The sequence below is a fragment of the Globicephala melas genome, chromosome 9 (genome assembly GCF_963455315.2).
Source record: "Globicephala melas chromosome 9, mGloMel1.2, whole genome shotgun sequence".
NCBI classification, from domain to species: Eukaryota; Metazoa; Chordata; class Mammalia; order Artiodactyla; family Delphinidae; genus Globicephala; species Globicephala melas.
Window position 1 is genome coordinate 24,208,040 of NC_083322.1, and position 26,544 is coordinate 24,234,583.

General features: G+C 36.6%; 1 protein-coding gene and 1 pseudogene across 2 annotated transcripts in view; both read left to right on the forward strand.

Annotated features, from left to right (window-relative positions):
• The window catches only part of ZNF800 (zinc finger protein 800), a 49,262-nt gene that overhangs the window by 9,960 nt on the left and 12,758 nt on the right, over positions 1-26,544 (forward strand). Inside the window, exons 4-6 of one of the 2 annotated variants that reach the window (XM_030853693.3) lie at positions 9,737-9,880; positions 12,055-13,747; positions 14,974-16,732. In XM_030853693.3, coding sequence (XP_030709553.1) covers positions 9,737-9,880; positions 12,055-13,747; position 14,974 — 1,838 coding nt within the window. In that variant the 3' untranslated portion in view covers positions 14,975-16,732. Of the gene's footprint in view, positions 1-9,736; positions 9,881-12,054; positions 13,748-14,973; positions 16,733-26,544 lie in introns of those variants that run through there. The other variant, XM_030853691.3, reaches the window with a different exon arrangement.
• Positions 3,114-4,434, forward strand: LOC115851627 (tubulin alpha-1A chain-like; annotated as a pseudogene).

Here is a 26,544-nt window from a genome sequence, read left to right on the forward strand (position 1 = left end):
TCTTAGTCGCTTAGTCTTCTGGTAGAGGCAAAGGAGCTGTGGAATGCCCTAAGGTTAGAAGCAGAAAAATGGGAAATTGTCCAGTATTCATAACTGGTCTTTAATATGAAGTTGACATCTTTTTTTGAATTCTTGAAATATATATTATCTCTTTTTACAATATTATACTGTTGATTCTTGAACATTCACCATGGGTGTGAACTGCGCAGGTCTATTTTTTGCAGAGTTTTTCAATAGTAAATATTACAGTATCAGACGATCTTGGTTGATTGAATCCAAGGATGCAGAAGTGAGGATATGGAGGAAGGGAGTATAAGGAGGACTGTAGGTTATATGCAGATTTTTGACTGTGCAGAGTGTTGGCATCCCTAACCCCTGTGTTTGTTCAAGGGTCAACTGTATTATAGAAAAAAGATTCTACCTGTAGAACACATTACTACTATTTGCAAGTAGCATCTTTTTTGAATCTTAGGGAGGAATAAATTGCAGTGAAAAATGAGAATTGGCTTTGTGTGATGTTTGCTATTGTCATTAATTAAATTTAAGTTTGGTCATTTACTTTCTTAGAAGAGTTTTTGTTTATTTTTTATTGCTTAAAGCAACATTTCTTGGAGTTAGTGTAAGCTATGACTGGATGGTGATACCTCTGTCCTGGAAGTGTGATTTATCAGAGATACATAAGATAGTGCCATATTATATGATGGATTTTTTGGGGTTTTTTTTTGGTTGATACATAGCAACTGTAGGAAGTTTTAAATCAGAGTGCATATTTTGGGAATGAATAAGAAAAATGTAGATTTGTTTTATTGTTCTTACATTCATCTTCAAAGCATCTCATCTGGGGCTGTGTTCCTAGGAGAGCAGCCGTTTATATTAGGGAATTTCTCAAGGGTGCAGATCATATCCTTCACTTCTCATGTCTTCAGTGAATAACATTGTACCTGGTATTTAATAGGTGTTCAATAAATGTGTGTAAGACTAAACGAAAGATTCACCAAGTAGGCACTAAAATAATTTTATTCTACTTATAAATTTATTGTAGTATGTGGCAGTGTTCCATAATTTAGTAATTTTTTTTTAACCAACCTTTGTAGGTGGTGGTTTTAAGATAACAATATCAGTTTTCCTAAGTTTTCTTACGTTAAGGATGATCAGTACGAAATTCCCTTCGTACTGGTCTTCGAACTCAGGAGGTATGACACGAGTTACAGATTTGCTTGCAGTGTTGGGATGATATTGTGGTTAAACAGTCATCCTAAAGAAACTGAGCTCATGTGTGAGTCAGCAATAAAGCATGCAGTATACTATTTAAAAATCATTATTGCTGCAACTTATCATTGATCAACATATCAGTATATTAAGGGAGAAAAGGAAAGTTTATCTTTGTCTAGCACTGAAGAGTTAGAATTAATATTATGTCATGTCAACTGACTGCCACCGAACCTAATGTAAAATTGAATATTGATTCCTTTTGAAAATAATTTTTTAAACATTTTTATCAGTGTATACAATGTGTTTGGCATTAATTCATAGCACAGGAGAAACCCTTGATGAGGTTTAACTAAATTTTATTGAGCATCCATTATGCGTGATAATCTGAAATATTCATTAATTAGTTAATTTCTAGGCATCAAAAGCTTTCCCTTTGGAGGGCTGGTTTTTTGAAAGATACTGATTGATGATCTATGTAAGCAGTATGTAAGCAGTATGTAGTGACTTCTAAGATAATTTAAAAACCTAAGGCAAGAAAAAGAGTTAAATATAGGAAAAGGAATAATTAGGGGTAAGGCAGCATGGCTCGCTCTCTCTCTCAGAGTTAGGAGTTGTGGAAGAACTTTTGTGGCTGTCTAGATGAACTTTTGCTGCTGTCTTGTCTCGTGTTTCAGGTTATAGAAAGTTTTAACTGTTGACAGAGGCACAGTTGGTTGCTGTGTCTAATTGTCAGTGAGCAAAGCAATCAGTTAAAAAGGTAGCTGATTAGAATAAAGCAGTTATGTCCCCATGGGAAACCAACAAAACCTTAAATGGTAACTGAAACTAACTTAGGGAGTAACTTTTGCCTGTATTTATGGAATGAGGGCACATCTTATTTTTCTCATTTGGAAAGTATGTAAGCAGAATTGGAAAATCATTCAGGTCCCTTTTTTGACTTTCTGGTCAACTTTACATAGACTTAATAGAAATCTTACTTATAGGGAAGTTTTCTGAAACATAGAGAAGGCTCTTCAGTATGTCATTTAACAAATGCCCATCAGGCCTGGTCCTGAAAGCTGGGAGTACAGTGGTGAGCATCAAAGATATCTTCTCTGTCTTCTTAAAGCCTCCAGTCTAATGGGGATACAGAAAAGTAACTAATTACAAGATAGCGGGGTTATGTAGTATAGATGTATAGGGTGCTCTGGGGAATATAGGAGAAGAATTTTTTTTTTTTTTTTTTGCGGTACGCGGGCCTCTCACTGTTGCGGCCGCTCCCGTTTTGCGGAGCACAGGCTCCAGACGCGCAGGCTTAGTGGCCATGACTCACGGGCCCAGCCGCTCCGCGGCATGTAGCATCTTCCTGGACCGGGGCACAAATCCGTGTCCCCTGCATCGGCAGGCGGACTCTCAACCACTGTGCCACCAGGGAAGCCTGAGGGAAAGAATTCTTAACAAAAAACAGGAGGAGTCTGAGAAGGCTTCCTGGAGGAAATGACATCTAACCTGGAATCTGAAGGATTGCTAGAAGTGAGCCAGACCAGGGAAATGAGAGAATGTTATAGGCAGAGAGAAAAAAAACATAGGTGAAGCCCTGAAAAGTAAGTGAGAGAGAATTTGGTGAATCCAAGGACCTGAAAGAATTTTGGTATGCCTGGATCAAAACAACTGTGTTTGTATGTGTGTATGTGCATAGGTGACGTGAGGGTGGTGGAGCATTTGTGATTGATAAGTCAGGCAGTTTCTCTTACATCGACTGCCTAAGAGTCGCGCTGTAAGAAGCAACAGCCTCTCCTCCTCCTGTCTGCCATCTGCTTGGCAGCCACAAAACAGCAGCTATCATCTCCATCCATGTTGTCCAGGCTGGTGTCCAGATCGGCAGTGTTTGCTGGGAGCTCTGCTACCTGGAACACGGCATCCAGCCCGATGGCCAGATGTCAAGTGACAAGACGATTGGGGGAGGAGATGACTCCTTTAACACCTTCTTCAGTGAGACAGGCACTGGCAAGCATGTGCCCAGGGCAGTGTTTGTAGACCTGGAACCCACGGTCATTGATGAAGTTTGCATTGGCACCTACCGCCAGCTCTTCCACCCTGAGCAGCTCATCACAGGCAAGGAAGATGCTGCCAATAACTATACCTGAGGTCACTACACCATTGGCAAGGAGATCATTGACCTCGTCTTAGATCCAATTCAGAAACCGGCTGACGAGTGCACAAGTCTTCAGGGCTTCTTGGTTTTCCACAGCTTTGGTGGGTGAACTGGTTCTGGGTTCACCTCCCTGCTGGTGGAGCATCTGTCTGTCGATTATGGCAAGAAGTCCAAGATGGAGTTCTCCATTTACCCAGCCCCTCAGGTTTCCACAGCTGTAGTTGAACCCTATAATTCCATCCTCACCACCCACACCACCCTGGAGCACTCTGATTGTGCCTTCACGGTAGACAGTGTGAGGCCATCTATCATCTGTTGTAGAAACCTTGATGTTGAGTGCCCAACCTATACTAACCTGAATAGGTTGATAGGTCAAATAGTGTGGAGCCCTGAATGTTGATCTGACAGAATTCCAGACCAACCTGGTACCCTATCCCCTTATCCACTTCCCTCTGGCCACATATGCCCCTGTCACCTCTGCTGAGAAAGCCTACCATGAACAGCTTTCTGTAGCACACATCACCAATGCTTGCCTTGAGCCAGCCAACTAGATGGTGAAATGCGACCCTCTCCGTGGTAAATACATGGCTTGCTGCCTGTTGTACCATGGTGGGACATGGTTCCCAAAGATGTCAGTGCTGCCATTGCCACCATCAAGACCAAGCATACCATCCAGTTTGTGGACTGGTGCCCCACTGGCTTCAAAGTTGGCATTAATTACCAGCCTTCCACTATGGTACCTGGTGGAGACCTGGCCAAAGTACAGCGAGCTATGTGCATGCTGAGCAACACCACAGCCATCACTGAGGCCTGGGCTCACCTGGACCACAAGTTTGACCTGATGTATGGCAAGTGTGCCTTTGTTCACTGGTACGTGGGTGAGGGCATGGAGGAAGGAGAGTTTTCTGAGGCCCGTGAGGACATGACTGCCCTGGGGAAGGATTATGAGGAGGTTGGTGTGGATTCTGTTGAAGGAGAGGGAGAGGAAAAAGGAGAGGAGTACTAAAGTTAAAATGTCACAAAGGTGCTGCTTTTACAGGGAAGCTTACTCTGCTTTAAACATTGAAAAGTTGTGGTCTGACCAGTTGATTTGTTCAAACATTTAGAGAAGAACTAACACCTATCCTTCTCAAACTCTTCCAAAATATAGCAGAGGGAGGACACTCCCAAACTCATTCTACGAGGCCACCATCACCCTGATACCAAAACCAGACAAAGATGTCACAAAAAAAACAAAACTACAGACCAATATCACTGATGAACATAGATGCAAAAATCCTCAACAAAATACTAGCAAACAGAATCCAACAGCACATTAAAAGTATTGTAAACCATGATCAAGTGGGGTTTATTCCAGGGATGCAAGGATTCTTCAGTACATGCAAGTCAATCAATGTGATACACCATATTAACAAATTGAAGGAGGAAAACCATATAATCATCTCAATAGATGCAGAAAAAGCTTTCAACAAAATTCAACACCCATTTATGATAAAAACTCTCCAGAAAGTAGGCATAGAGGGAACTTACCTCAACATAATAAAGGCCATATATGACAAACCCATAGCCAACATCGTTCTCAGTGGTGAAAAACTGAAACCATTTCCACTAAGATCAGGAACAAGACAAGGTTGCCCACTCTCACCACTATTATTCAACACAGTTTTGGAAGTCCTAGCCACAGCAATCAGAGAAGAAGAAGAAATAAAAGCAATCCAAGTCAGAAAAGAAGTAAAACTATCACTGTTTGCAGATGACATGATACTATACATAGAGAATCCCAGAGATGCTACCAGAAAACTACTAGAGCTAATCAGTGAATTTGGTAATTTAGCTATAAAATTTGGTAAAGTAGGATATAAAATTAATGCCCAGAAATCTCTTGTATTCCTATACACTAATGATGAAAAATCTGAAAGATAAATTAAGGAAACACTCCCATTTACCATTGCAACAAGAAGAATAAAATACCTAGGAATAAACCTCCCTAAGGAGACAAAAGACCTGTATGCAGAAAACTGTAAGACACTGATGGAAGAAATTAAAGATGATACAAACAGATGGAGAGATATACCATGTTCTTGGATTGGAAGAATCAACATTGTGAAAATGACTCTACTACCCAAAGCAATCTACAGATTCAATGCAATCCCTATGAAACTACCAATGGCATTTTTCACAGAACTAGAACAAAAATTTCACAATTTGTATAGAAACACAAAAGACCCCGAATAACCAAAGCAATCTTGAGAAAGAAAAACAGAGCTGCAGGAATCAGGCTCCCTGACTTCAGACTATACTACAAAGCTACAGTAATCAAGACAGTATGGTACTGGCACAGAAACAGAAAGATAGATCAATGGAACAGGATAGAAAGCCCAGAGATAAACCCACTCACATATGGTCACCTTATCTTTGATAAAGGAGGCAAGAATATACAATGGAGAAAAGACAGCCTCTTCAATAAGTGGTGCTGGGAAGACTGGACAGCTACATGTAAAAGAATGAAATTAGAACACTCCCTAACACCATACACAAAAATAAACTCAAAATGGATTAAAGACCTAAATGTAAGGCCAGACACTATAAAACTCTTAGAGGAAAACATAGGCAGAACACTCTGTGACATAAATCACAGCAAGATCCTTTTTGACCCACCTCCTAGAGAAATGAAAAATAAAACAAAAATAAACAAATGGGACCTAATGAAATTTAAAAGCTTTTGCACAGCAAAGGAAACCATAAACAAGGCAAAAAGACAACCCTCAGAATGGGAGAAAATATTTGCAAATGAAGCAACTGACAAAGGATTAATCTCCAAAATATACAGGCAGCTCATGCAGCTCAATATCAAAAAAACAGCCCAATCCAAAAACGGGCAGAAGATCTAAATAGACATTTCTCCAAAGAAAATATACAGATTGCCAACAAACACATGAAAGGATGCTCATCATCACTAATCATTAGAGAAATGCAAATCAAAACTACAATGAGGTATCACCTCACACCAGTCAGAATGGCCATCATCAAAAAATCTACAAACAATAAATGCTGGAGAGGGTGTGGAGAAAAGGGAACCCTCTCGCACTGTTGGTGGGAATGTAAATTGATACAGCCACTATGGAGAACAGTGTGGAGGTTCCTTAAGAGACTAAAAATAGAACTACCATACGACCCAGTAATGCCACTACTGGGCATATACCCTGAGAAAACCATAATTCAAAAAGAGTCATGTACCACAATGTTCGTTGCAGCTCTATTTACAATAGCCAGGACATGGAAGCAACCTAAGTGTCTATCGACAGATGAATGGATAAAGAAGATGTGCCACATATATACATGAAATATTACTCAGCCATAAAAAGAAATGAAATTGAGTTATTTGTAATGAGGTGGATGGACCTAGAGACTGTCACACAGAGTGAAGTAAGTCAGAAAGAGGAAAACAAATACTGTATGCTAACACATATATATGGAATCTTAAAAAAAAAAATGGTTCTGAAGAACCTAGGCCCGGACAGGAATAAAAACGCAGAAGTAGAGAATGGCCTTGGGGACATGGGGAGGGGGAAGGGTAAGCTGAGACAAAATGAGAGAGTGGCATGAACATATATACACTACCAAATGTAAAATAGATAGCTAATGGGAAGCAGCCGCATAGCACAGGGAGATCAGCTCCGTGCTTTGTGTCCACCTAGGGGGTGGGATAGGATGGGGGGAGGGAGATGCAAGAGGGAGGAGATATGGGGATATATGTTTATGTATAGCTGATTCACTTTGTTATACCGCAGAAACTAACACACCATTGTAAAGCAGTTATACTCCAATAAAGATGTTAAAAAAAAAAAAAGATTGATGAGTCAAGGTTAGCCCCAACTCGTTTTTTTTTGGGGGGGGGATGCTTACTGGGAATAAATATATACTCTCTACTGAATATAACTGTGTAACTGGGACTAAAGAAGAAATTGATACTGTTTTTGTTTTTTTATGGTTGACTGAGAGAACCTGATTTCGAGATGCAGTTTTACGCTTTTACAAATAACTTTATGTTGTACGTTCTAGTTATATCTTCAGTAGAATTCTTAAGCTAATCCTAGTTCAGATTATTTCTGTGTCCCTCTTCAATCCTTTTTAACTACCTTTAGAGGCAGAATTGAATTTGTAGTATGGGTCTAGCTGGTCTTTTAATTTATAATTAAAGTGCAGAATTTTCCCATGTTTTCTTCCGTCTGGTAACACACCCACCTACACTTACCGAGAACTATATGTAGATCAATTGGAGAGGTTTATCTAAAGTGTTTTTTTATCTTCAGCCTACCTCTCATAGTTTGTCAGTGACTTATGAGGTTAACTATGAACTAAATATATTAGCACTTTATTGCCAATGTATTTTGTAATGTGAAATAAACTAGAGAAGTGTGTGCGTGTGTGTGTGTGTGTGTGTGTGAGTGTGAACTTACTTTTATACAAAGTATAATACCCAAGCTATCCTCTGAATCTTTAAAAATGTGTGTTTTCTGATTTTGCAGTAGTATGGTCTAGTGGACCAAATTAAACCTTGAGTTGGATTGGGAAATAGTGGAAGTTATTTTTTATATATATATATATATATTTATTTTTTCTCAGTAGAAACCTGGATTTATAATTTAGTTCTTCTAGAATTTAGGTTCATATTTTCTTTCATAACTCTCCAAGATAGGTTTGGTTTGTTTGTTTTAAAAGATGAATAAACCAAGGTGCAAAGATTATATAGCCCTTTAAGGTCACACGACTAGGTGATAATCAAAATTGGAATCTCTAAAGACTTCGTAAAGTTCTGATAATGTGGTAATCTTGTTGCAGTAGAAATTTGAGGGCTGGCTTGTCTTCAAAATGATAAAATGCAACATGATGATTAATACAATAATTAAATATAAACAGATTGCAAAAGATTGAATCAGAAATGCTTAACCTTTATGGATCCTACAGTATTAATTATGCTACTGAGATGGTGTTTATTCTCTAGTAGTCTTGGAGCTTAATAGTCACGTGCTTGTTGAACTTAATGATGGAACACTGTGCACCTAGATAGTCTTAAGTATTTTTCAGGACGCTTTTTTTCCCCTCCTTTTTTTTTTTTTTTTTTTTGCGGTACTCGGGCCCCCCACCACCGCGGCCTCTCCCATTGCGGAGCACAGGCTCCGGACGCGCAGGCCCAGCAGCCATGGCTCACGGGCCCAGCTGCTCCGCAGCACGTGGGATCCTCCCGGACCGGGGCACGAACCCGTATCCCCTGCATCGTCAGGCGGACTCCCAACCACTGCGCCACCAGGGAAGCCCTCCCTTCTTTAATTTAAGTCAATATTATTATCATTTTTTGAGGAAACCAAAGGCTCCTTAATTAGTGAACACTGCAGATCACTTTTGTCAATTTACCTGCGTCAAAGACCTGTAGGAAGTAGTGACAGAAGATCTTGTATTTGTGTTTTATTTTGAAGATTTAAAGAGTACTTGTTGCTGTTTATTTTTTCTCTGCCTTTTGATCTTCCATCATAATAATGCTTAGATTCCATAGATCGGTGGCAATTCTTCAACGAATATTTATTGAGCATTATTAGAGCTGAACACTTTTTAGCTGTAAATAAGGCAGGCTTGATCTTGGCTGCCTTGGAATTTATAATCTAGTGGAAAAGACAGGCTTTAAAGTAGTAATTATATCAATATTTAATTTATTGCAATTAGGGTGAGTTTTTGAGGGAGAAAGGCTTTGAATAAATTTCTAGTGGTATTAAGAGACCTAAGCAAAATTCAAAACCGTGGACAAGGATTCTTTACTCTCACTGAATGGCCATAATCCCACGTTGCCCCAGAACCCGAAGTAATTTAAGCTGAATTTAAAAAAAGTCACAGACAATCCTGTGACACAGTTTTGACCTTCTTTAAGGAATCGGGGAAAGTGTATTACTCATGTTTACTTCCTAATGTGAAAGAGAGCTGGAAGAACCAGCCAAAAACTTGGGTTGGGGTGGCATTTAATTCTTCTGTTCACACTCCAGGTCTGTTGAATCAGAATCTCCAGGAGTGGGTCATGTACATCTTTATTCCTCGGTCATTGTGATGATCAACCAGATGTTGGAACCACTGTTAAGATAGCCCAGGAATTGTTTGGCTGCTGAATTAGAAAAAGACCATCAATTTCAGCTGTCCTAATATCCAGATGATAGTAGAATTTTGCTTAAAACTTAGTTTATAACTTAGTTCTGAGTATAGTATGGTAGACATTGGCAATGCCCGTATTTTGTTTTTAAAGAGTAAAACTGCACCTTTGGATTGTCAACAGTGGTTGCCCAGTTTAAAACTGCATGTTAAAGTTACCTTTTGTGTTAAGTTTTCTTTTCTTTTTTCCTTCAGGAACTAAACAACTTAAGCATATTTTATTAAAAGATGTGGATACTATTTTTGAATGTAAATTATGCCGCAGTCTCTTCAGAGGATTACCAAATTTAATTACCCATAAAAAATTCTACTGCCCACCAAGTCTCCAGATGGATGACAGTAAGTTTTATTCATATATTTAATTATGCATTTTGCTATGTATTCTTATACTACAGCTATACATTTATGTTAAAATAGTATCGATGTCTAGTTACAGATAATATAGTGATAGAGAATAAGGTAAAATACTTGACTCAATGTTATATTCAGTTTCTTAAATAGATATTTTAATATCAGTGTTTTTCATTTGGATTTTGCTAAAGATATATGAGGTTAGATTTTTGAGTATATTTGTATTAAAGTATTGGATATATTTGAATGTTTATATGGACTATACAGTTTATATCCAGGATTTTTGTAATTTAAAATATTAATGCTCGATGAGGGTGTTGGTATTTTTCCTCCTTACTTCTTAAAAACTTGTTACCAGATATGACTCATCATTTACTTAGATTCTCCTTAAGTAAGTGAGAAAGTTGGAAATAGAGCAAAGAATGAGTAAATGAGTTGATTTTTTTGGTAATTGTAGAGAGCATTAAAAAATACTTGTTGATCTTTCGAGTGTTTTCTGGGTCTTGATTTGAAGATCAGTTTTATTCTCAGTGAAGTTTATTAGATAAGTCATTTTATCAGAAATTAGATTGTGTTATGGGCTAACCTGAGATCTGAAATAGCTTTATGTGGTAAAGGCAGGAAGTAGCCTAACAAAGTCTTTGTGGAACCAAATGTTTGTTGAATTAAGCATATTGTCTCTTCTCTGTATGATTAAGTTGCAGTATATATAATGGTATTATTTTCTTGCTTTAAAGAATAATGTAAATTCCTTAAAATATTTTAATAAGTAATAGGTTACTTTCATTATTTCTTGTTCAGGGATTTAACTTTTGTGGACTTACAAAATATAGAATTTATTTTGTTAGCTTGATATTACAGTTGCATTATGGATTTTGTGCATTTTTCCACTTAACCTTTTTGGGATGGAAATGGCATGCAGAGCTCCAAATATCAAAAGTACTGCTTTAATTATTAGCATGAAGCTGATTTAAAGTATATTATAGGACATAGATGAAACAGAAATTTCATATTTGTCTGGAAACTTTCCCTACCACTGTTAAATCTTATTACACTTCTTTTTATCCTTGAAATATAAACGAAAAGGTAGTCTATAGAGATTAGTTTCAAATCTAACCTTTTAATTAAAGAACTAGTAGGAATTTAATTTTCTGGTAGTCATTCTTTGTTACTTTTTGGTGTGAAATAAAGTTTAGTTGAATTTTAGAGGGAAATAGATAAATGGATTTGCTGTATTATTGTGCACTGCAATACTTATTCTAGAAATACTTCTGTGAAAGTATAATTCTTCTTATAGATACCACTTTATCCATTTTAAAAAAGAAAGATTAGTAGACTAGAAGAGCTATGATGAGTCATTTCTTGATTTATAATTAGATACCAGATTTGATGCTATACTTGTAGCTAGATTTTAACATTTTAGGTAGAAACATAACCAGTGTTAGACAACTCTGTTACAATAGGAATATTAGGTTGCCTACAGATGGTGTAATTATTGCACAGATAAATAAAACTAGCTCTGTTTTTGGAGTTAATCTGTAGTTTTTAATCATTTGTTTTAATAGGTTGCCATGTTAAGAAGACATGTAATAGGACTGAATTTAGCAAACACTTCTATACATCCTGTCATTCATGTTTATGTATTTTCCTTCCGTATATAGGGACATTTTCAAATGTCCCTATACAATTAGATGAGATTATTTATTATGGATTAAGTTAATAGGAATGCTGTTATATTTTCTAAAAAAAGAATTATTTTTATATGTAGTAACATTCTTCATGGTGTTTTATCCATCTTGGGTTATGAGAACTTTGATTTGCCTTTGCTAGCCTAAAAATATGAAATACTATTTTTATTGTTTATTGTACCCATGTGCTTAAATATTTTATATTAAGGGCCCTTATTAAAAGTAACTCTTCAGATTGCATCTATTCCTTAACATTTGTGTACCATGATGAGATTGTAAATTAAAGCAAATTTTAATTTAATTAATACTTGTTTTTATACTCATAAAATACTGAGAAGTAGATAATGCTCTTGTAAAAATGCAAACCAGTAATATAATAAATTTTAAAATAGAGGTTCATAATACATTTAAAAATATTAGACGGCTAGAGCAGGCTAATTATTTCAGATTAAAATGTTGTTTTTTCCTTAACAGACCTTCCTGATGTAAATGATAAACAAAGCCAAGCCATAAGTGATCTCCTAGAAGCCATATATCCAAGTGTGGACAAGCGAGAATACATTATTAAGCTAGAACCCATAGAAACGAATCAGAATGCAGTTTTTCAATATATTTCAAGGACTGATAATCCTACTGAAGTCACAGAGTCAAGCAGTACTCCTGAACAGCCTGAAGTTCAAATACAGGAAACTAGCACTGAACAGTCTAAGACAGTTCCAGTTACAGACACAGAGGTGGAAACTGTAGAGCCCCCTCCTGTTGAAATTGTTGCAGATGAAGTTGCACCTACATCTGATGAACAACTGCAGGAATCACAGGCTGACTTGGAAACTTCTGACAATTCTGATTTTGGTCACCAGTTGATATGTTGTCTTTGTAGAAAAGAATTCAATTCCAGACGAGGTGTTCGTCGTCACATTCGAAAAGTACACAAGAAAAAAATGGAAGAACTAAAAAAGTACATTGAAACACGAAAGAATCCAAACCAATCCTCTAAAGGACGCAGTAAGAATGTTCTAGTTCCATTAAGTAGGAGTTGTCCAGTATGTTGTAAATCATTTGCTACAAAAGCGAATGTAAGGAGGCATTTTGATGAAGTTCATAGAGGACTAAGGAGGGATTCAATTACTCCTGATATAGCAACAAAGCCTGGGCAACCTTTGTTCCTGGATTCTGTTTCTCCTAAAAAATCTTTTAAGGCTCGAAAACAAAAGTCGTCTTCAAAGGCTGAATACAATTTAACTGCATGCAAATGCCTCCTTTGCAAGAGGAAATATAGTTCACAAATAATGCTTAAAAGACATATGCAAATTGTCCACAAGATAACTCTTTCTGGAACAAACTCTAAAAGAGAGAAAGGCCCCAATAATACTGCCAACAGTTCAGAAATAAAAGTTAAAGTTGAACCAGCAGATTCTGTAGAATCTTCACCCCCTTCCATTATCCATTCTCCACAGAATGAATTAAAGGGAACAAATCATTCAAATGAAAAAAAGAACGCACCGGCAGCACAGAAAAATAAAGTTAAACAAGACTCTGAAAGCCCTAAATCAACTAGTCCGTCTGCTGCAGGTGGCCAGCAAAAAACCAGGAAGCCAAAACTTTCAGCTGGCTTTGACTTTAAGCAACTTTACTGTAAACTTTGTAAACGTCAGTTTACTTCCAAACAGAACTTGACTAAACATATTGAATTGCACACAGATGGGAATAACATTTATGTTAAATTCTACAAGTGTCCTCTTTGCACTTATGAAACTCGTCGGAAGCGCGATGTGATACGACATATAACTGTGGTTCATAAAAAGTCATCCCGTTATCTTGGGAAAATAACAGCCAGTTTAGAGATCAGAGCTATAAAAAAGCCCATTGATTTTGTTCTAAATAAAGTGGCAAAAAGAGGCCCTTCAAGAGACGAAGCAAAACATAGTGATTCAAAACACGATGGCACTTCTAACTCTCCTAGTAAAAAGTATGAAGTAGCTGATGTTGGTATTGAAGTAAAAGTCACAAAAAACTTTTCTCTTCACAGATGCAATAAATGTGGAAAGGCATTTGCCAAAAAGACTTATCTTGAACATCATAAGAAAACTCATAAGGCAAATGCTTCCAATTCACCTGAAGGAAACAAAACCAAAGGCCGAAGTACAAGATCTAAGGCTCTTGTCTGGTGAGGAACAGTTACAGAGTTTTGCTTTTTTCCCCCCATCGAACTAAAAAAATCATTTGACCATAATTTATAGCTGGTTCCATTTTAACACATTTGCTTCCATATATCTTACGGCAGTGGGAACTGCAAGAGTAATGTGCATATCGCATTTACCTCTTCAGTGACCTTTATTCCAGTGGCTTGGGAACAAAAGTTAACTTCAGAACTTATCTTCCACAGGACAATGCAATATAGTTATAGGTAGATGGCACAGGGTCAGTGATTTCCTCTCAATGTTGTAAAATATATACATTTATATTGGCTTATGTTTACAATAGAAGTCTTCTGTTTAACTAACTTTGCACAGGTTTAATTTGATTCAGTGACTTAGTCTACTAATTAATACATTGTAGGAAGTTAAGTATATTAGAATGAATTTGTGAAGGCAATAATTATAGGAAAAAAGTCTTTTGAGGCACTGTAATTATTGTTAAATTAATCTGTGACGGCTAAATAAAGTGCTGCACTCAGAAAAAACAATCCCCAAATTGAATTTAGAACAATTAGCATTTATTATTTACGTTTAACATAGTGCTTCCAGGCAAAGGGGGAAACGATAAACAAAAGTTTGGGTTTATTTTTCCTTCTCCTTGGGAGTATGTGTTAGTTCCTGTTTTTTAGTTTTTACCTTTGGAAAAAGTGATTGTTTAGGTCCCTGATCCTCTTATTTTTACCTTTTTGTTTAAATAAAGTTTTGGTGATCATTTCAACATAGGTAATATTATTAAGGAGGTTTTTTTTTTTTTTTTCTCCTGTGGTTGTGTGTTGCAAGAAAAATAAAATTCCTATTGGGAAGAAAGAAAAAAATACTAGTTTTTTAGAGGGTTTTGGAACAAATGTAGATTTTTAAAATGCAATATGAACTAAGGAGTAGACTCCCTGTACTTGTTTTTGCAAGTCTCTCTATATTTTTAAAGTTTACCTTCAGTACCTGTGTCCCTTGTATTAATGCATTTAATATATTTAATTAGTATTAAATTAGTTTTGGATTCAGATTCTAAAGCAGTATACTTAGTTTGAGTGCTCAGTAGGTTAAATGTTGTGGTTTGATTATCACACATTTTTTTATTTGTGTGGAAAACTTGAGATGAAACCATCCTTTAGAAGTCATTTACTATTGTATTATTTTGAAAATAAGGTTTTATTGGTAAACTCAAAAGTGTTCATTTATTCCCATTTCTCCTCAGATAACTTCAAGTGATGTACGAAAAGGTTTGGAGTTCATTTTTGTGGAAAGACTTTAAATTGGTGTTAGAACCACTAAACATCTTCAAATGGTACTATGAGGAAAAAAAAAGAAAAAAATTTGATAAATATATGACTGTAACTGCTGTTTTCTGACTAAAATAATAACCATCTAACCACTTGTTTCTAAGGCACTGCCTCTTCCAGCACTTTCAAGTAGCTGTGACATTTTGTATTGTCATCACAGTCCATCAGCTAACCACCCCTGTGCATTTGGTCTACAGTTTCTACAAAAATGTTGCAAATTTTGTTTTCCAGCAGTTTGTTGATTAAGTGATCAACAATCTGAAGAAAATACCACCACTGGTGATTTTTAATTATCAAAGACTTTATAAGTTAGCGATTTTAGTTTTGTTCCACTTTATTTGGCAGAATTTTTATTGGATTGTACAGATATATAATTTCCTAGTGAGCGTATGTTAGGACCAAAAGACAAATCTCAACACATTATAAATATTTAGCCTACTAAATATTTGTAATTATTTTTACATCCATTTATTTCTAACTTGTTCTATAGCACTTAAATGTTTGAAAATTTCATTCTAAAATATATACTATAGGAAACTTCCGGTTCATTTTCATCCATGGATCATCACATTCTTCATTTGTAAACATCTGAGGTTTTTATGAAAATTAAACATTCCCCTATTTTTCTTTAAGTTTCATACAAAGCACTTTAATGATAGAAGCAACTTAATTTTTCAGTTTTTTTTTAAAAGACCCCGCATTTACTAATGTTAATATGAAGGTAATAAATAGCTTACTGCTATTTTATGGATGCAGACAATCCCTGCACAACCACTTCTTATAATACTAGTTTATTTCTTTACATATTGCTAAAAAAGGAAGATTGGGGTATAAACCCTGATTCTTTTTCTCTCCCAAGTAAAATCTTAAATGACCACTTTAGATAATATTTGATCCCTACTGTAAAATTTAGAAAATAATGAATTTTTGTCCATTTTTGTAATCAAGATTTTAGGGAAAACAGAAGTACATCTATCTTTAATGAAATACTGGACAGGTTTTTGTGTAATCAATATTTTGTACTTTTTAGGGAATATTTTATTTTTTAGTAATTTTTGTCAAATTATAATTTTAAAAGGTACAGCAGAGAATATACCATGTTTTTATATAGGTTCATCCCTGTACTTAGGAGGGACCCTGTCCATCTATATACTTTTTGTATAAAATTTTAAAATGTTGAAGATCCACAAGGTCATAATAAAATGCTTTCATAGCTAGAAAAACATTTACCCTTCCCAGTGCTTTGCACTAAAATATACTGTGAAAGGAAACTAGAAAGACTGTAACTGTTGCTGGAAATGTTCTATATTGAATGTACATGCTCTTGTTGGAAAAATGTACTATATGTGATGGAAATAAACCAGACTCGAAGTTATTTCAGCTAAATGTGCTTCAACGAAGGTGCATTGGTTGAAACTTAAATGTTTTATTATCAAATTTAAATTTATTCAGTGACTATGAGCAGCTACACTTGAAATTTATCCTGATAGTTTTATTTTTAAGAATTAGAGTAATAATTTCTCTTTAATTTAAAAACAGATTTACTTTTCCACATATGGAAAACTTGTACTTATAGGTCTAACTTTAATGATTAATAGTGTAATATATTTAGGGAACTAAATGTGTAGGTGTTATTTCATTTATAAACCATCTTCATTAGTTGCACGTTATTAAACCTGTATGTTTGACTTTTGCAAGGTGTTATCTTTTATGCATTCCTACACACAAGACATATTCCAAAGATATTTTCCAGACTTAGGTACCTATAACAAATGGAAAGATATGAGGATTCCTAAAAAGCTTGGGGTAGCTCTTTGCTGCAGCCTCTCTTGTGTATGCTGGCCTTTTCCTTTCTGCTTTACTTGTTAAATACTGTAGGGAAGAAAGAGAAATATCCTGATGGTGGTGGTGGAGAGCCCAATTGCTGCAGTTCCCTTACTTTACTCACCTGTTTCCACAGGACCTTTCACATACAGTTTGTCTCCACTGTCGTAACTTAGAGCCACAGAGCAGGAATTTAGGAGGGGGCATCAAGGGTTCCAAGGACTATAAAAATATTTCATCTGGGTCATAGAGAAAAAAATAGCATTATGTCAGGACTTGTCTAAATTAGAAGGGCTTAGAGAGATTAAGAATATTTTATCATAATAGCCAAATTAATGGATCATGGGAAGCATAGAGACTAAACTAGGACCAGTTAAGTAGAATGAACAAGTAAGAAGTGATTAGAAATTCTTTGTTCTTCCTATTCCTTTCTGGTCTTCATCCTTTTTGGTTTTATTTTGACTCTTGAGGTTTGTCATCTCAGAGGATCAGGCTTGAGGGTCTTGAGAAGAGGCCTAAGAAATTTGTGCCAGAAGCTTTTCTATACACAGGCTGTATAAGCAAGTATTTATAGTACTTTTTGTTGTCGTTGGGGGGAGTAGTGAAGCAGGTAAAGAACCATCAGAAACTCCTTATTTTATATTAAGACCTATTTCTGGCTACAAATTACATCCACTTTTGCTGCAATTTGATCAATTGAGAGTTCTTCTATAGAATTCAAATCATCTTCCTTCCTGAAGATACCTTTTATTCCTAAATTTGGTGGAAGAGGAGAAACAGTAAAAGGTATGGCTTGTGCTTCAACTTCATAAGTTTGTATAGTGCAAGCAAAAGCTGGATGAAGTATGGCTGATACTAAGCAGGTGGTTTTTTTTTTTTTTTTTTATGGCCACGCTGCCCAGCTTGTGGGATTTTAGTTCCCCCATCAGGGATCGAACCCTGGCCTTCGGTAGTGAGAGTACGGAGTTCTAGCCACTGGACTGCCAGGGAATTCCCTAAGCAGGTGTTGATTATAACATGCAGATATACCTTGAATACACAATAACCATTTTGGGGGTTCATGTCTCTTTCCCCTCTTTACTCCCTACTTCAAGAAGAAAACCTTGAATGTATACATTCTTGAGCAATATATAAATTATCCATCCTTAACTTTTAGCCTAGTTTTATATATATATATATATATATATGAGCCAAATTTTTGGTTGACACAGATTGCTTGTATTGTTGAAAAGTACCTTCACATTTTTTAGGAATATGTATTTGTTACATTGCCTTATGGTCAGTAGGCTGTTCTATTCAGTTTGCTTTAGAGAGCCTGTGGATGCAGTAGTGGGGAGTTTTGTGGTTTTGCTACAGTTTGAGGCTGCAGGTATAGAAAGAGGAGTTTCCCAGTAGGTATTATGGCAAGTAGGTATAGAGATAGAAGCACAAGTGAATATCATTTCCTGCTGTGAAGTTGTAAAAGATCTCTTTGAATAGCATGACCACTGAAAATGAGATTTGAAATGCTTCTAAAACTTCAGAAATTAGGTCTTCAGGTTTCCTGTAGTGGCCCTTGGAAATATTCTAGTTCCTTAGTTAGGAGTTTTAGAATTTACTTTTCTAATGGAATCCTTAGATTATCAGGATTATGATTCAGACACAGTCTCGTAGTTGATCAGTGGCCGAGCTCTAAGATATGGGCAGCATGATGTTGGCTGTGGTGTTAGACAGAATCCTTCTGTACTCTATGCTATTCTTTTTCTCTTCTCTGACTTCAAGAGCTAGCGGAAGCCTCAAGATTGAAAAGGAGTAAGGATCAGCAATCTTAAGTATGGCTGTTAGTTGTTTGGTTTCTAAGGCATAAAGCACATGTTAGATGGCAGAATAAAATGTGTTTCATTTAAAGTCACCTACAATTATTTTGGCTTTTCTAACTTTCTAAATTGCTTCCTTCTCTCTTATAATTTGTTTCTGTACCCTTTTTCTTTGACCTCAGTTCTGAGCTTCCAGCTCTTTCCTTTTTTCTCTTCTGGTTAATTAACAGATCATTAGTACCAAGATAGCTAAAATATTTTTTTGAGAAGGTAAGAGTGTGGAAAAACAGCTCATTTCTTCCTGAATCTTTATCATTCTACACTTGTCAGGTTTATTATTTATTTTGAAGTTTCTTTCTCTACATATGTTCACCACTATCATACCACAAACAGAGGGGAACATAATGAGCACCATAGGTGCATCTGGTTCAGAAAGTGCCCGGAGTTGGAGATTGTGCTGTTGTGCCCACTCAGCAGAATTAATTTGCTTGATTGTGTATTTTTGAGGTCAGGGACTATGTCTTGATAATTCTGTTTAGTGCCTAGCACGTTTTCATGTATATCCAGACACTAAATAAATGTTTGCTAATGATGTTGAAGTAAGTAGTAGCCTTTTCCATCTGAATTGTGCTGTCATACTCTTTGAGGCTTTGGGTCTTACTTTCCTAAACTTTTATTATCTCGATAGATTTAATTTATTTTAGAAAGTGCCACCAGTACTGAAATGAGAGTTTATGATAATAAAGAGAATTCTTAGTATTAGTTGATAGTAATTAACGTGTATAGAGTGCTTACTATATACCAAGTGCTTTGCTAATCCTTTATATGCATGATGCCCCTAATCCACCAACAGCCCTGTGGAGTAAGAACTGCTCCTTCATCATGCCCACTTTACAGAGCAGAAAAATTGAAGCTTAGGGAAGTTCAGTGGTTTACTCCAGTTCACATAGCTAGTAAATTATAGAATTGAGACTTGACACTAAGTCTGACCACAAAGCATGTTCCCTTAATCAGTGCACCTTATATATGCGGATTTTATCATTTGCAAAGTACAGTCACTACATTACTTGTTGGCAGTTTGGTGTAATGATCTGGAGCTAGATTCGTTGGTGAAATTTTTGTATCCACCATTTATTTCCTGTGTGACCTTGGGCAAGTTCAGTTACTTAAGCATTCTGTAAAATGAGAATAATATTTCTTACCTGATAGGGTTGTTCTGAGGAGAAAATGAAAAATACATGTAAAACAGGGTGGTCCTTGTCATGTTACAATAAACGTTAGATAGGATTACTATAAGTCATTTTCACAGTATAAATGTGCAACTTTTTATTACCTTGTAAAGTTAAGTTTAAATGGAAATGTGTGCATTAGAAGAGAGTTTATTGCTACGCATCAGATTTTAACTGCTGCTTTTGTGTTTAACTGGGAAATGAGGACAACCAACTATATTATTATTTGCCACCAATTTTCTTCTAAGCAGCTATTACTAGTTTATCATTCCTACTCAAGTTTTTCATTTATCTTGAAAAGGTATTAGGTAGTTTTAAGCACATTCATTGTTTAGGCTTTGTTTTTATCATTACTCCTTAGGACAACCCATCTGTCTTAAAATTCTCTTAGTATCTGTTCTATCACACAATATTTTGGTTTTGGTCATGTGTAAAGTTGACATGGAGCAAATATTAACTGAGTAACATAGTTCAAATATTTCTATGAAACTAAAGTAGATATGCATTACTATTTGAAAGCAAGCATTTGGTTGTGGAAAGAGTGGATTCTTCAGGAGAGCATTATTTGGGCTAAGTCAGGAATTTCTTTGGTGAATGTGTCATGAAGAAATAAGAAATGGTACTTTTCAAAAGTCTTGCCAATAATAGGCATTAGTGACAGTACTCCACATTTCACTTGAGGCCCAAGTACTGTTAAATTATCTACCAACAGGGTTTACCCGTACATCTCCCTGTTCTTGATCTTGTTTTTTTTAACCTTAAGATGACGATTTTAGAAATTTTTGTGTCTAGGGTTAATTTGCAACACCAGAGAACCTTTGTCCCTAGGTTTGGATGAACTTTCATATCTTGATCTGCAGATCAAGTGCTGGGGTCCCAATACCTGGGTTGTGTGGTTTCTTAATGATTCTGATACTCAAATTCTTATGTCAGGTATCTGAGCATGTTTCTGGCACACAAAACATAGTAATGTTTAAACAGTAGAATGAGGTGGTTGGAAAAAATAGGCAAACCAAAACAAAAAAAAAAACGCTTTGAATGCTTGAGCAATAATGACTTGCAGCCTCTCTGGGTGTCCTGCTCCTGTATAATCTGGTAACACTTTCGATGCAAGAGCATGTAATAATGTTATGTTCAGAGGAGAAATTATTACACAAAAATGAACACTAAATGCATAGAACTCTCTTTACAACCCAGGTTTTGAATATTAGTTTTTAATTCCTTCTATCCGTGGAATTATCCTGAGAATAAATTAGCTCTGAGAAACGGAACTGTTGCTTTTAGTCAGTCTTTCTAAGCTGTGCAAAAATATATTTTTTAAAAAGTTGAGACTCTTCTTGGCTAAATTGATGCTTTGGTAGACTTAAACCCCAAAGTACTGGTTGTGTCTGGTAGTTTTTATTTTGGATGGGAAGAGAAAGTGAGGAATAGTTTTCTTCTAAGAAAAAAAAATAGCCAAGTACTAGGAACATTGTGTGCACAAGTGATTGAATTACATGAAAAGAAATTAACTTTTAGGGAAAAGATTTTTATGTAGTGTTCTTGGGTTTTTGTCATATAAGTTGTTAGGGTCGTTCTGTATAAGCTTCTGCAGGAGAGTGGCCATGCCATTTTCATGCCTTTTGCTCATTAGATATTTACTAAGTTCCTTTACTAAGAATTAGTATTAGTTCCTTTACTAAGAATTACTAAGAATCCAACATGCTGGACATTTGTAGATGTTTGAGACTTTCTGAGCCTTATTCTCCTTTCCTTTGAATGGGCAGCCTTTGAGGACATAAGGTAGGCTCATGGGGCTGTCATAAAGATAGAGGGAACACGCTTAGTGAAATTTGTGAGTCGTCATCAATATTTATATCCTCAAGTTAAACTTTCCTCAAAACGTTTTCATGATTTTCCAGTTTGCCCTTTCTTTGCCTTGCTGTCTTGACTAGTCAGCTGTTGTTTCTTATGATTGTAAGTGAACACAATCACTTAGTTACCATGAAATTTGGATACAAACACACACCAGAGGAAGAAACTTTTCAAGGAAATGGTTTTGTTGCTGTAACTGCCCTGGATCTCTTTTCAGTTTCTAAGTGTATAATTGTAATGATATGAATTGTTAATTTTTAAGGTTTAAGATACTTCTTTGAAGGTCATTTCTTTCTAAAACAGTTAACTAGAGCTAAAGAACACAATGTCTTCAAACCACAGATTCTACAAGATGGAAGTAAGACCCACAGTACTTGGATTACCAGTCACCACCCAGCTTGCCATGCCATCTCATTGCAGGTGTGTGAGTGCATGTGTGCCCGTGATAGAGCATTGTGCTATGTGCTTGCTGCTGCGAGTGCAGGGTTTTAGTTGGTGTGTAGCTGGTCAAGAGAGGTTCGTTAGAGAGTGCTGTGTGGGGAACTAAGACAGAAGGGGCCAGGCCTTAAGGGAACCTAGCAGTAATTGTACAAACCGGCTTCACCATATGGATTTCAACCAGTTAAAGAAGCCGGAAAAAATAATGCAACTCTAGGGACTGGGTGTTGCCTTCTTAGGAGCAGGAGTATGGCTTCTCTGCTGCTATTAGCCCTTCTCAGACTCTGCTTTTTTTTTTTTTTAACATCTTTATTGGAGTATAATCGCTTTACAATGGTGTGTTAGTTTCTGCTGTATAACAAAGTGAATCAGCTATACATATACATATATCCCCATATCCCCTCCCTCTTGTGTCTCCCTCCCACCCTCCCTATCCCAGCCCTCCAGGTGGTCACAAAGCACTGAGCTGATCTCCCTGTGCTGTGCGGTTGCTTACCACTAACTATTTTACATTTGGTGGTGTATATGTGTCCATGCCACTATATCACTTCGTCCCAGCTTACCCTTCCCCCTCCCCGTGTCAGACTCTGCTTTTACTTTAAAAAAAAAGACACTAATTACATCATTTGATATCTTCTCGGTGTGGTTATGTAACTGCCTCATTATTTCCACTGCTTGCCTCTTCTGTGTCTTTCAAGTATTTTCTTTCTCCATATAGCTTGAATTTAGACTTCTGTAAGAGAAAATCTGATTGGTTCAGTTAGGTGCATTCTTGTTGGGCAAATCTCCCATGCTACGCCTCTTCGTAGGTTGCTGGTCATAGGTTGCTCTTCAGAGGTTGGCTGTTCCTGGGACAGGTGCTCTCTGTGGGTCCTGTCGTTGGTGATCATGGTAGCAGAGTCAGTGCCATAAAACATGGCCCTGGACCTAGTAAGAGGAATCTTTTGGTGCCAGTCTTTTAAAAGAGGGATCTGGATAGTTCTAGAATGTACTAATCTTTCCAGTACACATCATTTTCTTTCATTTTAAAGGTGATAGAATTAAAGGTAACCTGTGGGCTTGACTGTTCGTCAGTGCAGCACCAGTGATCCTTTCCATACTGAGAAAATGTGGGGAAGAGTTTTCTAATGAGCACCTGCAGTTCCTTTTCTGAACTGCCTGGTGCTGTTTCTGTCTTTGGCTTTGTAGATTCATAGGCAGCCTGAAGTTTTCACTCAAAAAGAGCCATTACATTTCCTGTAACAGCATATTAGGCCATTCTGTCAGTTGCTGTGATTTTCCAGACACCCACAATTATGCTGCACAATTTGAGTTGGTGATTTAGTGAAACCTTAAAGTATTGCTTCTGCTCTTGTATTTTCCGCATTTGGGCTTACTCTGCAATAGCTGCTTTATATCGTCTCATTCATTCCTTCAACGACAGGCACTACTGAGTGTTAATCATGTGTCTGGCACCATTCCATTCTTCTGGGAAAACAGAATCACACAGTGGTTAAAGCATGGGTTTTTAAGAATCATGCATACCTGAGTTCAGGTCCTGGCTCCTTTGCTTACTAACTGTGTATGTTGGGCAAGTTACTTAGTTTTTCTAAGCTTCAGTTTTCTTGTCTGTATAATGATGGTATTAGGAAATGCGGTATAGGTCGGTTTATTGTGGGAATTTATAAAAGTTTAATGATATATTGTATGTAATATACTTAGCACAATGCCTGGCTCAAGAGCTCAATAAATATGTATTAATACTGTTACAGTGATCACTAAAATTGCTATCAGTTTGCTGCCAAAATACTTTCTGGCACTTGCCAAATAGTTTCTGGTTATCTTGCTTTGCCATTTGATGTTCGTTGCCTTTTTGTTGGTATTAATCCAGCCATTTAAGGAAAAGTCAGATGTAACGTCTGTGATAAAGCCAAGATGGACAGCAGTTTATTAAGTTAGAACATATTATTTTATGGGTACTTAACCTGCTGCCGTTTTTGGCAGCACCTTTTGCTAATTGTTCAAGAAGTTGTTGAACTTTTTATGATGTAATTGTGCTTCCTTGTGATTAATGTCTTATAGAACAATGCATAGTTTTGAGTAGCAAAACTCAGAACAGCTTTCAGTTTTATTATTTTTTGTAAAAATTAGGCTATGGGTACAAGAACATATTCTGAATTTATAAGCAAGAATTATGTCTTCTCTTTGTATCACTAATGCCTCACAATGTACCTGGCATAAAAGAGCTAGGAGAATGTGGAAAGAAGGAGAGAAGGAAAGCAGCAACATTACATCAGTTATCTTTAGGCTTATATTAGTCCACAATATGTCTTTGCTTTTAAGCGTCTTTTCCCATTACCTCATCTTCTAATGTATATAGCTTCTCTACCTGTGAATTCCTCTTCGTTTCTATTGCTGATGGCTTCTGTTTCCTGACTTTTTAATTTGAGCCTCCTAGCTTCTGCCATTGCTACTAAGTAGTGGTGACAGTTTCAAATTCATGGGAGTGCTGTACTGATTGTATACCCTGGTAAATAATCCATAATCAGTTATACACTGGGTGTACATTTAGTGATTTTTGATAATTCTTTTTTTTTAAGACTTACCTTTGTTTAATTCATCCCTATTCAGTTCTATGAAATGCATCTCACATTTCACTTTCATATTCCACTCCCAGATCTAAACAAACTAAGCATACAATTGTTGATTGCCTCTTCTGTCATTTGTGTAATCTTAGGAATTAGAATTAGTTATTTCATTTATCCAATTCTCACATTGCTACTTCAGAACTTTTACACTGCCCTTAAAGCCTCCAGTCCTATTTTGCTTCCTTGATAAGAGGCAGCCTTGCCTATATCATGACAAAGGGTAGAAGACATTTCTTTATGCTCCCCTTCTGCATCACAGTTTTGTCTTCGGTTCCTTCTTTGGTTCTTTGAAGGAAGAAGTCCAAGTCCAACACTTCTGCCGTTGCCAGTCTTCTTCCTCAGACCTTCCTCCAACCGTCCTCTCCTTCCTCCTCCTCATCTCTGTCACCCTTTCCACAAACTTCTCCCCTCAAGACATGCTCAAATTCCTTTCAGCCAAAAGGTAAACTTCCCCTCCAGACTACCTTCAGTCTAGTTACTGCCATCTGTTCCTCCTTCCTTTCACTGTCAAACTTCATGTCCTCTCATACTGTGCTTTAGCACTAATTTCACTATACTGTAATTGTCTATTTTGTTGTCTCCTTTCTCCATTAAGCTCTTAGGAGACCTGTGCCTTGGTCACCATTGATTCCCCAGGGCCTAGGGTAGTTCCTGGTACATGGTAGGCATTCAATAAATATTTGTTGAGTGAATGAACAATATTGAGCCATGCCTATACCATTCACATGTGAACCATATAGTTTTTCCCTACCCCTACATTTCTATTGAGAGTTCACTTGAAGGCCATCAGTGACCACAGAAATGCTAAATCTAGTGCCTTCTTGCTTCCCATCATGCTTGAACTCTCTATGACCATTAATGCTTACAAAAATATACCTTTCCAAGATTTTCATGGTTACTTGTAACTAAGTCACTTTGGGCTGGTCTCAGCGTGGTATTGCATCCAAAAGAAACAGACAAGTTTCCAAATCTTTGGAAAATAATGAACTTTTTACTATTTTACAGAAATCTTCTAAGGAGATAGAAAGGTACAATTACGTTAAGCTCAGCAAGCTTCATACAAGTTCTCTTTGCTCATCTCTTCCCAGATCCTCATACAGCTTGGCAACTTCCCTCAATCTCCCTTCTGTAACATTTCCCCCAGAATCTTCTGTAAACTTCCTACCAAAACCTCTTGTCTACTTTTTTCATCTTCTGGTTCTCTTAACTTTGTTCTTTCCAATTTAAATCACTTTAGCCTCTCAGCTTCTTGCAGTTCTTTTCTATAACCTGTTATCCTATTCAGCATTCCAAAAGTCTAGGAGCATTCTCATGATTTCATCTGGTTTGTCCTTACCAATTTTCTTTGCATGATTTTACTTAATTTTAGAGCCTTAGATCATACACTGTCTTCTCCAGTGAGTATTTCTTAATCTGGGTTTGGCTGGGTTTCCCCCTTGTGTGTTTCTGTAGTGCCCCATCTATAACTATATTGAATTTATCTATTTGTGTCTCTCCCCATAGTCTGTAAGCATCTTGAGAACTCCTGTCTTTTCTTTATACCCCTAGCATCTAGCACAGTACCTGGAACATGGTGGATGTTGATAAATATTTCTTGAACTGATGGTCCTGTGAACTCTGATTCTTCCTCTCTTGCCACTGACTTTTATTTTATTTCTACGTCTTTAAATATGATCAGAGTTTCCTTCCTCCTTTTTCTTTTCTTTTTTTAATACTCT